Source organism: Gambusia affinis, linkage group LG11 (genome assembly GCF_019740435.1).
Source record: "Gambusia affinis linkage group LG11, SWU_Gaff_1.0, whole genome shotgun sequence".
Classification (NCBI taxonomy): Eukaryota; Metazoa; Chordata; class Actinopteri; order Cyprinodontiformes; family Poeciliidae; genus Gambusia; species Gambusia affinis.
This window is the reverse complement of record NC_057878.1, coordinates 10,039,062-10,051,220: the sequence shown is the minus strand read 5'-3', so window position 1 is coordinate 10,051,220 and position 12,159 is coordinate 10,039,062. Positions and strand designations below refer to the sequence as shown.

The 12,159-nt window shown below is 40.8% G+C and overlaps 1 protein-coding gene across 15 annotated transcripts in view; it reads left to right on the top strand.

Moving 5' to 3' along the window:
- Positions 1-12,159, top strand: part of mycbp2 (MYC binding protein 2) — a 72,878-nt gene that overhangs the window by 24,799 nt on the left and 35,920 nt on the right. For 11 of the 15 annotated variants that reach the window (XM_044132725.1, XM_044132724.1, XM_044132722.1 and 8 more), the window contains exons 17-37: positions 451-561; positions 861-965; positions 2,873-2,992; positions 3,071-3,152; positions 3,320-3,437; positions 3,995-4,353; positions 4,458-4,630; positions 4,933-5,058; positions 5,546-5,673; positions 5,837-5,928; positions 6,063-6,197; positions 6,292-6,375; positions 6,882-6,978; positions 7,075-7,267; positions 8,403-8,677; positions 8,783-9,004; positions 9,666-9,857; positions 10,846-11,052; positions 11,173-11,310; positions 11,750-11,928; positions 12,008-12,150. In XM_044132725.1, coding sequence (XP_043988660.1) covers positions 451-561; positions 861-965; positions 2,873-2,992; positions 3,071-3,152; positions 3,320-3,437; positions 3,995-4,353; positions 4,458-4,630; positions 4,933-5,058; positions 5,546-5,673; positions 5,837-5,928; positions 6,063-6,197; positions 6,292-6,375; positions 6,882-6,978; positions 7,075-7,267; positions 8,403-8,677; positions 8,783-9,004; positions 9,666-9,857; positions 10,846-11,052; positions 11,173-11,310; positions 11,750-11,928; positions 12,008-12,150 — 3,279 coding nt within the window. The remainder of the gene's footprint in view (positions 1-450; positions 562-860; positions 966-2,872; positions 2,993-3,070; positions 3,153-3,319; positions 3,438-3,994; positions 4,354-4,457; positions 4,631-4,932; positions 5,059-5,545; positions 5,674-5,836; positions 5,929-6,062; positions 6,198-6,291; positions 6,376-6,881; positions 6,979-7,074; positions 7,268-8,402; positions 8,678-8,782; positions 9,005-9,665; positions 9,858-10,845; positions 11,053-11,172; positions 11,311-11,749; positions 11,929-12,007; positions 12,151-12,159) is intronic. The other 4 variants (XM_044132726.1, XM_044132713.1, XM_044132717.1 and 1 more) reach the window with 3 other exon arrangements.

Genomic DNA, 12,159 nt, shown 5'->3' with positions numbered 1-12,159 from the left:
TGTTGGAATTTTATGTTGAGTCAACAAGTAGTGCAAAATTGGGAAGTGGAATAAAAATGATAAATAATTTTCTAGATTGGAAAAGTATTGTGTTTGTAATCAGTTTGAGACTGCAGGACATACAGCCAGAGTCCCAAAGACACACTGTTTAGTTTGTCGTCGTAATGTGAAAAAGTTCAAGATACACGAGCTGTTGCTTAAGGCCATTAGTACACAATATGCTACCAATATTACATTCTTCTTTGCAGTTGTCTGAATGCTGTATTTCATAAACTTGTCAGTGTTCACTCTGTTAAAATGCTTGTGTTGCACAGTCACTTGCTTTCTCCATCAAGTCCCTCCTTCGCTCATTGATGTTTGTCTTGTTCTGCTCTGCTCTGCCTCATCCTCCCACCTCCGCCTTCATCCCGTTTGGGGCGCCCTTTACCCCGGGGCCTTTTATGTTTTCAGCTGTGCCTGTCCCTCCCCCTCCAGGAGTTAACATCGAGGAGCACCTTCAGATCCGCCAGGAGGAGAAGCGTCAGAGAATCAACCGCCGGCATAGGTTGGAGGAGGGAAGAGGTATGGGCCAAAAGATGGAGAAGAATGCGGTTTGGAAATAACATTTTAATGCTTCAAGGTTTTGGTGGGAATATCCAGGATGCCTGGCTGCTGGGATGGATTACAAAAATGTGTATTGACAGACAGTAGGTCTATCCAGATGTGAGGCAAGAGCTTGGGTTTTGTGTGCCTTGGTGACTTCCCTCTTCCTTGTCACATATTTTTCCGTGTCTGTGTATTGTTGTGATGTAGTATTGCCATGTATTTCTATCCCATTTGTGAGCATTGTGCATGCATGTGAAAGTTTCTTTCTCCCCCAGGCCCCCTTGTTTTTCCTGGTCCCATTTTTATGAACCAGCGTGAGCAGGCCCTAGCCAGAATAAGACCCCTTCAGGCACTCAGGCATAAACGGGACAAGCACAAAGGTACTATGGTCTTCACTAATTCAGCGGGTGCGGAGACGCCCCTTTGACCCATCTCCCAATCTGGCTGTCCCGTCCACCTCCTTTCACTCTCTGAAGGAAGGACTCTTTAAAGTCTGCACCAGGATAAACACCTGCTGGCATGGAGGACTGTAATATCAGTAGAACTAGTTAAAGACTTCTGTACAGAAAAGGTTTATTATAAGGGATTTGCTGATTATCATTTTTTTTATTGTCCCTGATACTAATCTGCTTCATTAAAGCGATACTATTTCTAAATCAGTTTCACGTTATCATCAATGACATCCTTGATGCTGCAGCAGCCATTTGTCTTGACAGCAACATATTTTGTCTCAGTTAAACCTTTTTGTTCCTAAAAATGCATCTGATTTTACACGTGCAGCCAGTCGTCAGTAAACTTATGACTTGCTCCTGCTGAGGCTTTTATAGCCAGCAGTTTTAGTTGGACAAATTTACGGACACAGGTTTAGAATTTGTATATCATTGTATGTCCCTGCATATAGTTAAAGGTCATAGACAAAGTTATCGCTCTTAAAAATAACTCTTTTCACAAAATAGTTATAAATCATGCGATAATTAACCATTCCTAGACGCAAGATTATTGTTTCTTTAGATGTTATACAAGTGACATATTTCATTTAATCCACCTAATCGTGTGCAGACAAATTTACAGAAAGCCGTTCCCTGCTTCATAAACATACTACTTTGTTCTAAAAGTTGTAAAATTGACAGCTGGTGTTCTTGTTGCGCTTTAAGCAAATCTTTCCTAAACTGGAAGATGTGTATAGTGTGTGGAGATAGAAAGCTGCTGCAGCCAACACAGTTTCTCTTTTCCCTATTATCAATAATAAAAAAAACAGTTAGACTATTTTTGGTAAAGTACAGAAATATTTTTTTGAGATCAGCAAAGTAATGTGCAGAGTCAGTTCGGCCCACCGAAAGAAGGTTGTTATTGTAAAACGTTGGCTGAGCAAAATGTGACTGGATAACATGGATCAGGAGATGAGTTTAGTTGGGCAAACTGTTATTGGTAAATGAAAAATCGGCCTCCGTAAGAGATCTGTTGATTATGCACTTTTCAAAATGGTTTTCTAAGGACAAAAATCTGAATTGATAAATGGTGTAGCTTCAAGTTCTACAGAAAATACCCTGCAATAGTATGACACTTGTCATGTGTGTTTCTTCTATAAAGTTATGATGTTGCTGTACTTTGCCGCTCTTCCTTTTTGTGTTTTTATTTTATTTATTTATAGAGTGTTTATTTTACTGCATGACTTACCTGCCAGCTCAAAATCTGCAGCACATGCGTGTTAGTTTGTTTTGAGCTGCCTGTTTCTGAAAGTGTCTTGATTGGTGAGCGGTTCAGATTTACAGAGGACTGTAGCGTTGCAGATCCAGCTAGTTGGTGAATTATCCAGAACCTTCAGAAATTTGTGCCCTGAGCCTTGTCCTAAAAAAAAAAAAAAGTAGCAGGGATAGGTTGCTGAGTGAGAGCGTTGAAGAAAGCAGAGGATTATTCCTTCACTGTAAAATCAGTTTTTTAAACAACCCCGGGTTCGAAAAGATTGAGAAAATGTCCAGTCATACTTTATCCCTGTGATTTTTTTTCCTTTTTTTTTTTCTTTTTTTGGACTAATGCATGTAAGAAATTTTGAATTAAAAATGCCCTGATGCCAAAAGGCCCTTTTCCTGCACAACCGTTAGCCCCTCCCTTCTATTCCAGCATGTTTTCCCCTTTTTTCCTCATTTTCTTTTGAGTCCTCTTTCCCCTCCAGCTCTGTTTCTCAGGACTCTGCAGAGACAACCACCTCGGCGCTCTAAAGCCGCCACTGCACTTCTCGGTATTTACCCTCCACTCGGATATGCTGACTTCAGCGTTTTTGTTCTAGATGGTAGCAGTGAGCGCGGAGAGAAGGATGCCAGCAAAATTACCACTTATCCCCCCGGGGCGGTGAGGTTTGACAGTGAGCTGCGAGCCGTTCAAGTCAGCTGCGGTTTTCACCACTCAGGTAAGCGCTTTCTTGTCGTTGCTGCTTTAGCCCTTTGATGGTTTTGTCTGGTTGCTATAAACAGAACTTGCTTTACAGTGGTGCTGATGGAGAATGGAGATGTCTTCACGTTTGGGTATGGCCAACACGGTCAGCTTGGTCATGGAGACGTCAACTCCAGGTAATAGATTGATGATTTGCAATGTTGTTAGAAATTTATAGGAATGACCACAATAGCTGGAGTTCTGCAGCTACATTCTGGAGCCCAGATCTGTTTAACGGGTTAGGTTGTTGAAACACAGGCAGTTCTCCAAACTAGCCGGCTGATTCAACGTTTCTACCATGCAGGGGCTCTCCGACTCTTGTTCAGGCTCTGCCGGGACCGAGTGTCCAGGTGACGGCGGGCAGTAACCACACGGCCGTTCTCCTCATGGATGGGCAGGTCTTCACTTTTGGGAGCTTCTCGGTGAGAAAATGTAGCAATATAGACCTCTACCTACACACGGTCTGGATAATTCTTATGGCTAAAAATTATAATTTTACAGTATTAATCAGGGTGTCTGCATATCCTTAAAAAACAACATCCAGTGTGAGAAGTCAGAGCTGCTGCCTAGAGGCCGAAACAAACCCCAGAAATTTCAATTTTTGTGTTGTTTGATCATAATACAGCAGAATCCCTCCACCGCCCCCTGTATTTATGGTATTTTAGCCTTAAATTTTATTCAAGATGGCCTTAAAAAGGCCTCAAAAAGTATTGAATTTGACTTGCTGAATCCAGCAGATATCTTAATATAAAAAACAAAAACATAATGTGATTAATTTGTTTTATGTCAAATGGCAACAACAAAATCAGTTCTGCCATCTTATTAAAAGAACTTTACCAAATTTTAACAATTTTGAAACTGTATCGCTCAACACTTTGGTGTACTACCTGTACGTGGCTCAGATCTTTTTATAATAAGCGCTTGTTTGCTTGAGTGCATTCCTTTTGCATTTCAGTCTGAATGTTTGCTTGCTTTGTAGAAAGGGCAGTTGGGCCGGCCCATCCTGGACATGCCCTACTGGAACGCCAAGCCGTCACCCATGCCCAACATTGGTGCCAAATACGGACGAAAGGCCACCTGGATCGGCGCCAGCGGAGATCAGACGTTCCTGCGGATCGATGAGGCCCTCATCAACTCTCACGTCCTGGCTACTTCTGAGATCTTTGCCAGCAAGCACATCATTGGGCTTGTTCCATCCTCTGTGTCTGAGCCGCCTCCTTTTAAATGTTTGCTGATCAACAAAATGGACGGAAGCTGCAGAACATTCAACGACTCTGAGCAGGAGGACCTGCAGGGGTTCGGCCTCTGTCTGGACCCGGTTTATGATGTCATATGGAGGTAAATCCTTGCAGTCGTTTAAATGAACAGCTTTTCAATGTTTGCTTGATTGTAAAAATAAGACCTGGACTTAAAATCTTTTAACCCCAAATATTTTTTCGAAGGTTCTTGCCGGCTTCAAAAGAGATGTGGTGTTACAACGCAGTAATAGCTGATGCTCGGATGCCCTCTGCAACAGATCTACAGGCTCGTTGTAGCATTCTCAGTCCAGAACTTGCATTGCCCTCGGGATCCCATGCAACCACCACTCGTTCCCATGGAGCTCTACACATTCTTGGTAATCCTCATATTCCTGACACAATATTTAATAAACACCTGTGAAGATGTCCAGTGATTTATTATAAGTATTACCATGTCAGCATCTTCTAAAAATAAGTAACACTTGTTTTTTGTTTTTTTTTAAATCCTTGTAAATTTTATTGTTATGCTGGGATATTGAGCTTTTTCTCACATTTTTTAATTTTATCTCAAACCTACTGTTTTGTTTTAGCAAAATTAGAGTATTATTTGTGGGCTACGGGGTAAACTATCGTGATCAGAATTAGTTGACGTGCTGAAAAACTGTTTTTCTCGCTGCAGGTTGCCTGGATACATTAGCCGCCATGCAGGAGCTGAAAATGGGTGTAACGAGCACAGAAGAAGAAACCCAGGCAGTGATGAAGGTCTACTCAAAGGAGGACTACAGTGTTGTAAACCGCTTTGAAAGTAAGATGGAGTTAAGGTTCAGAGTGAAAGCCAATGCACAGATTTTGGTTGTTGCATCTTTGAATTGTTGAAAAAAATATCCAGAAATAAAAAGTTTTATGTCTTCAGTTTATAAACCAACCTATCAACAGCTATTTGATTTATTTCACCTGGCATTTTTACTAGATTTCTTCTAGTCCTCCTGTTTAAAAGCTCTGCCCTTTCAGTCTGTTCAGTTTGGTTTGCTGGTTCTATTTTTAAACCTGAAGATTTGCACACTGTACAAATCCATAAGTATGTCAAAGTGTCAGAGACTTCTGTTTTTCATTTATATTTTAAAAACTGTCTTGAAGCACTTTGAATTTGAAACTAGAGTACTAGGAAATGTTTCTGGGAAAAAAAAATCTCCAGTAAACTCTGAGGAACCCGATTTACAACTAATGGAAAATGAACTCTTTTTTTTAGTCGGTAGAGCTTAGCTTCATTGATGCCATGATTAATCTCATAGGTCACGGAGGTGGCTGGGGTTACTCTGCTCACTCTGTGGAGGCCATCCGTTTCTGTGCTGATGCCGACATCCTGCTGGGCGGGCTGGGCCTGTTCGGCGGACGAGGGGAGTACACGGCCAAGATCAAGGTGGGAAACTTTGGTAATTTCCTGTAAGGGCTGATCATTTAACCTCTTAACATGTGCTGCTTGGAGTATTTTGCACATATAGATGTTGTTGGTATTTGTAATGTAGTACTCAAACTCTTCAAAAAGAATAAGGAGCGACTCCTTTATTAAACAAAATGTGTAGCTTTTTGAGCTGGGACCCGATGGAGGCGACCACGAGACTGATGGAGATCTGCTAGCTGAGACCGATGTTCTGGCTTATGACTGTGCTGCCAGGTACGAATGACGTTTCCTTGTTTGTTTGTTTTTCCGCCATTAGTACATCAGGTTTCCCTTAATGTCCTTTGTTGGGGTTTTTTTGTGATCTGCCGTCTTGCTTGGCTAAAATTGACAGTTCTTTTTGTTTCCAGGGAGAAATACGCCATGATGTTTGACGAGCCGGTGCTGCTGCAGCTGGGCTGGTGGTACGTGGCGTGGGCCAGAGTCTCTGGCCCTAGCAGTGACTGCGGTTCCCACGGACAGGCAACCATCACAACTGACGATGGGTGAAAAATTATGGCATTTAAGCAAATAAAAAATTTTTACCCCTTGAATTAGTGTATCAAATGTATGGTGTTTTATTTTTTTTGCTTTTTTTAGTGTTGTCTTCCAGTTCAAAAGCTCCAAGAAATCCAACAATGGTACAGATGTTAATGCGGGTCAGATACCTCAGCTACTTTACAGGCAAGCAGAGCTGCATTTCTACATTCTGTTGAAAGTTAATTAAGTATGCCTGGAAAAATATTCGGACATTTTGTATTTTTCCATACTTTGAAAAAAGTATTCATTTGCTTTGTATTTTTCCACTTTTTGTCATGTTTTAATCACAAACATAGTCCAACACAAAGTACAGCATAACTATGAAGTTATCATTGTCAGAATTGTCCTGTATTTTGCTCTCTCAAAGTTTCTATCAATTGTGACAATTCTATCTTTCTCTGCTAAAGTAATGCATCCCCACAGCATCATGCTGCCGCCACCATAATGTACTCAAAGTGTTACTTTTCCACCACACAATGTTTTGCATGTAGACCAACATGTACAATTTAGGTTTTATTATGTTCGAGGCTCTGTGTCTGCCTGTAGGTTTGTTATCAAATTTCAAATTCAAATCAAGTTTATTTACATTTAAGAGCAACTGGGTAAATATAATAAAGAAATGGGTTAATAATTTTGATGTTTAATACTAGGCTTCCATCCCATGATGGCAACGCTTCTAAAGGAAAACAGCAAACCAGTGAACCAGTTCATATCCTGAAGCGGTCATTTGCTCGGACGGTCTCAGTGGTGAGCATTTTTATTTTATTTGTGTTTTGTAATGACTATGTTTGTAAGCGTTTTTGTTTTTTTTGCAACTGTTTTTGACTGTAACTTTGCTTGTAGGAGTGTTTTGAGTCTCTGCTGAGTGTTCTTCACTGGAGCTGGACCACCCTGGTGTTGGGAGTGGAGGAGCTTCGAGGGCTGAAGGGTTTCCAATACACAGCAACTCTGCTGGACCTGGAGAGACTCCGCTTTGTTGGCACGTGCTGCCTCCGCTTGCTCAGGGTTTACATCTGTGAGATATTCCCCATTGCAGGTAGGAACGCCTGTAGAGTCTGGAAAATTATGCTGTTTAATCTAAGGGTTTTTCAGGTCTAGATAAAAACAAAGTACAGAAAAATGTTTTTTCACACTTCATTTTCTTTCTCAAATGCATTCATCCGTTACATGTTCTTGGTTCCTCTGTGTAGTCTTGAATAATTAGGTCATTAAAGTTCTGGAGAACTGATCTACACAAGGAGGAGGTAATTAAGCCATTTCATTCCAGTGTTTTGGCACATCTAAAAACTGCAGGACAGCGGCCCTCGAGGACTGGAGTTTGACCGCCTGATCCTGAGTTTTGTGCTCGAATGTCCAGAATTGCATAAAAACCTGTTGAACAAATCTAGAAAAGAAAAAAAAAAGCTTGCATAATAAGTATAAAATATTTAAATTGACGAATTGTAGGAATCTTGTATATTTAAAGACTTAGTACTGAAGAAAATATATACTATAAGTTCCTCATTAACTTCTGTACTCTTGCTTTAAAATAGGGCTAAAAAGATTTGAGAACAAAATGTTCAAAACACATATTACTTGGAATGAAAAATGTTGAATATTTAACATTTCTTTGCAGCACAGAAACTACTTAATCTGATCAATTGGATTAAACATTAATCCGATTGATTTAATAATCGATTGATGGTTAAATTGAGCACACATACTCAAAAAAAGGCCTTTTGGTGAAAAATATTTACATATTCAGAGTAGTAATTAAGCCAAAACTGTACAAAACTATGTACTCAAGTAGTATAGTTTCAACTTCACCTGGCTCAGATTTACAAAAGAAAAGCTATGGTATTGTATTTTAGGCAGTAAAATGTTTTTCTTATTTAAAAAAAAAATTGTGTTTATTCAAATATTTTAATATACTTTTAATTAGTATAAAAAAGGCCTAAATGGTTAAATGAGAAATTTGTAGAATGTGCATATTTTTAATCACTAACTCGTCAGAATAATTGTAAGATTAATTGATTACCAAGATAATCGTTAGCCACGGCCGTAAAAGAAACCAGTGTTATTATTAATGTGATTTTTTCTATACACAGGTATTCTTACAGAACATAATAAAGTAAACACCACTTGTATTCATTACAAGAATAATCTTGCTCTATTCTGTTTTTGATGAACAGCCAGCACCAAAGCTGTGATGGAGGAGTCCAGCAAGCTGGCCGAGTGTGTGGGAAAGACACGCAGCCTGCTGAAGAAGATCCTGTCAGAAGGCATGGATAACTGCCTGACTAAACTGGATAATGACCCCCAGGGCTACCTGTCTCAGCCTCTTACCTTGCTGGAAGCTGTGCTGCAGGAGTGCCACAACACCTTCACCGCTTGCTTTCACTCCTTCTACCCAACTCCAGCTCTGCAGTGGGCTTGTCTTTGTGATCTGCTCAACTGTCTAGACCAGGTAGGAGGATTTCATTCTTCCAGAAGCTAAAATTACCTTCACTCTGAGAAAAAAAAAACAACAAAAAAAAAACTCTCTCTCTCTCTCTCTCTCATTGTAATCCAGGACATTGCTGAGGCAAATTTTCGCACATCCAGCAGCCGTTTGCTGGCAGCTGTAATGTCAGCTCTTTGTAACACTTCAGTCAAGCTGACATCCATCTTGCCCATTGCATACGACGGAGAAGTGCTGTTGCGTTCATTAGTGAAGCAAGTCAGCACTGAGAATGACTCTGCCCTTGCTCATCGCTTCCCCCTGCTGGTGGCCCATATGGAGAAACTAAGCCATGTAAGTTTTGACAGCAGTGATATTCACCCTGTGAATAGATTTTGTTAAACCTTATGTAACCGTTTCTATGGAATTTGCTTTTATCATTTTAAACGTTTGGATAAGTATGGACAGACGAAAACCAATTACAGAGAAATATTTATTCAATTATATGGAAATTACATATATTCCGGGGTTTTTTTTTTTGTTTTTTTTTTTGGCAATTCACAAATTCAGTTTTGTCACAGTCATCAATAGGGAACCCAGTGAGATACATGCTCGTTCAAAAATCACTTAAGGCCGTTTCATCTGTTTTGGGTTTTCAATTGGACTCATGGATACCAAAAAAATTGATGCCAAAAAACGCAATTAAAACAGCTATATATCCCAGCAACCCCAGGTTATGAACTCGTCTTTAGTAGTCGACTTATCCATTTCACCAAATTATAGATTTTAATTTTCTATGCTACATCAGGAGCCAACTTGATTAATTTCATTTGTATAATTTCACAATTTCCGGGACATGAAGATAATAAAGTAAACATTTTTTAAAATAGACCAAAATCTTCACGTTTTAATCTAAAGAAGTATGAAGTTTTCAAATGGAAAGAAAAATGTGTTTCAACTCAGTTATATCAGCATTTAAGAGATTTCCTATGTGTAACGTTGCTTACTCTTTTAGACCGAAGAGAACCTGATGGGTATGACCAGTTTCCGAGAAGTGCTGGAGAAGATGCTGGTGATCGTGGTGCTGCCGGTGAGGAAGACTCTGAGGAAGGAAGTCGAGCTGTTCTCCCCTCACCTGGTCTCCAACACCTGCGGGCTGCTGGCTTCCATCGTCTCTGAGCTCACCGCGTCCGCCATGGGCTCTGAGGTAGCTTCACATTCACTTAACTTCACTGAGAGCAACAAAACACAAACAGCAAGAGCGTTTGCCTCGAGGCTTAGGTTTGGCAAACACCTCATCATCATCGTGAGCTTGATGTTCACTCAGTGATTTTTTTTTTTTTTTTCAGAGCATATACACAAAAGCAATCTTTAGTGCTTAACGTAACTTTGATATTTATGCTTTTTTGCATTTTCATCTGATGTTTCTGCCTCTTTTAGTTTATCAAGTGACTTGGATCTTCTTCCTCGTTATTTAATGGAATGTCACACCCAGACCTTTTCTTCCCTCTGATTATTAGCGATCTTTTGCCATTTAATTTAATTGAAACTGTCACCAAACTAGCTTGTGACAGTAACGGACACTTTGTCCTTCCTGTTCTTAAAAAAACAGCAACAAACTGAAGGAGGCCGGAGGGGCATTCTGCTGTCCTTTATGTTTTGATGAGTCATTAGATAGGAGTGGCCAAATGTTTGTCAGCCTTTCTTGCATGCACACTCCCTATTATTATCATCAGTCGCTGCAGTCAGGAATCCTGTTGCCATAGCAATGTCACTTGACAGCAGCCCCCCCACACCAATGTTGTTCTCCTCAGTCTGTTGTCAGGGAAACAGCTTTTTTCTCCCCAGTGTACCCGATTAGGTATCCCAGTAGTTGTCTGGTCCTTAAGTCTCATCAGGGTGGAAGAAATAGTAACTTTATTTTTTTTTAGAATCTTTAGGAGATAAAGTTTATTTGATGGTATATTTTCATATTTCTCTGTAATCAGCCATAGTGGCAATATGTATTGGATGTAGGTATCCAAAGGTTTTGTAACAGTTCATCCCTAGTTGTATATTGTATTTATTTATTTAACATTCGACCTGATCCATGTCACTTATTACCTACCGTTTTGCCTTCCTATAACCATTGTCGCTAATTTCTTAATAAACCTAAACAGTTGGATACATGTCTTAGTGTGTACTTCTTTTATTAGGTTGATGGACTGAACTCGCTCCACTCTGTGAAAGCGTCTCCAAACCGCTTCAACAAAACAAGCCAAGGTCGCAGCTGGAACACAGGCAACGGCTCCCCAGACGCCATCTGTCTGACGGTGGACAAGCCGGGCGTTGTGTTGGTCGGGGTCTGCGTCTACGGAGGAGGGGGCATCCATGAGTACGAGCTGGAGGTGCTAGCTGATGACGTAAGCGCTCATAAATCTTTTCTGCCTTGATTAGCTTTTCATAACTCTTAGCTGTGTTGTTGCTTGGCCGTTTAAAAAAAAATAAAATGTATTAACAACTTTTGTATACGTGTCCTTCAGGCACAGACGGAACACCCTGGCGACTCAGCACATTCTCACAGGTGGACGTCTTTAGAGCTGGTGAAGGGCACCTACAGCACTGATGACTCTCCCAGTGATATTGCAGAGATCCGCCTGGACAAGGCAGTGCCGCTAAAGGTACTTGATCATGGACCTTACCACAGGGGCCTCCTTTCATTGGCTGATGCCCATTCTACGTGGCCATGTGCGTTGCCGTCTCACAAACACACACTTCCCGTTAGCTAAGTACAGCATAATAGCATTACTGATATAACTTCTGCTACACAGTCTTACGTTAGCTAAACAGATCAATGTGCAATGTGTACTGTATCTGACATGCACTAAAGATTTTATTTTAGCAGAAAAGGCTTTGGACTAAACTGTTACTCATGTTAGCGATTCTAGCACCAAGTACAGTATATCAGGCCTAGGCACACTCAAACATTTGCCAACAAACCACAGGAAATCACCCACTGATTTCCAAAGTAGCCTACGAAACGATGAATCCCCGACTTACCCAGCCTTGCAAGAACAAAAGGCATCAGAGTGTTAAAGTGTAAATGATTTTCTGCTGTAGGAAGGGGTGAAATATGCTGTTCGGTTGCGTAACTACGGCAGCAGGACAGCCAATGGGGACGGAGGTATGACAACAGTGCAGTGCTCAGACGGCGTTTCCTTCACCTTCAGCACTTGCAGCTTGAGTAGCAATGGAACCAATCAGACCAGGGGTCAGATCCCTCAGATTCTCTACTACAGGTAAACACAGAGCCAATCTATTCTTGTATATCGTCTACAAGGTTTCTTTTTATTTAACACATTTATTTAATAACTGAAGGAGTGAATACGATGGAGACCTCCAGTTTCAGCTGCTCAGCAAAGCCAACGAGGAGGACAAGAACTGTAGCAGAGCTCTGTCTGTGGTTAGTGCTGTGGTCAGAGCTGCAAAAGACCTTCTCCACAGGGCTTTTGCAGTTGATGGTAAGTGCA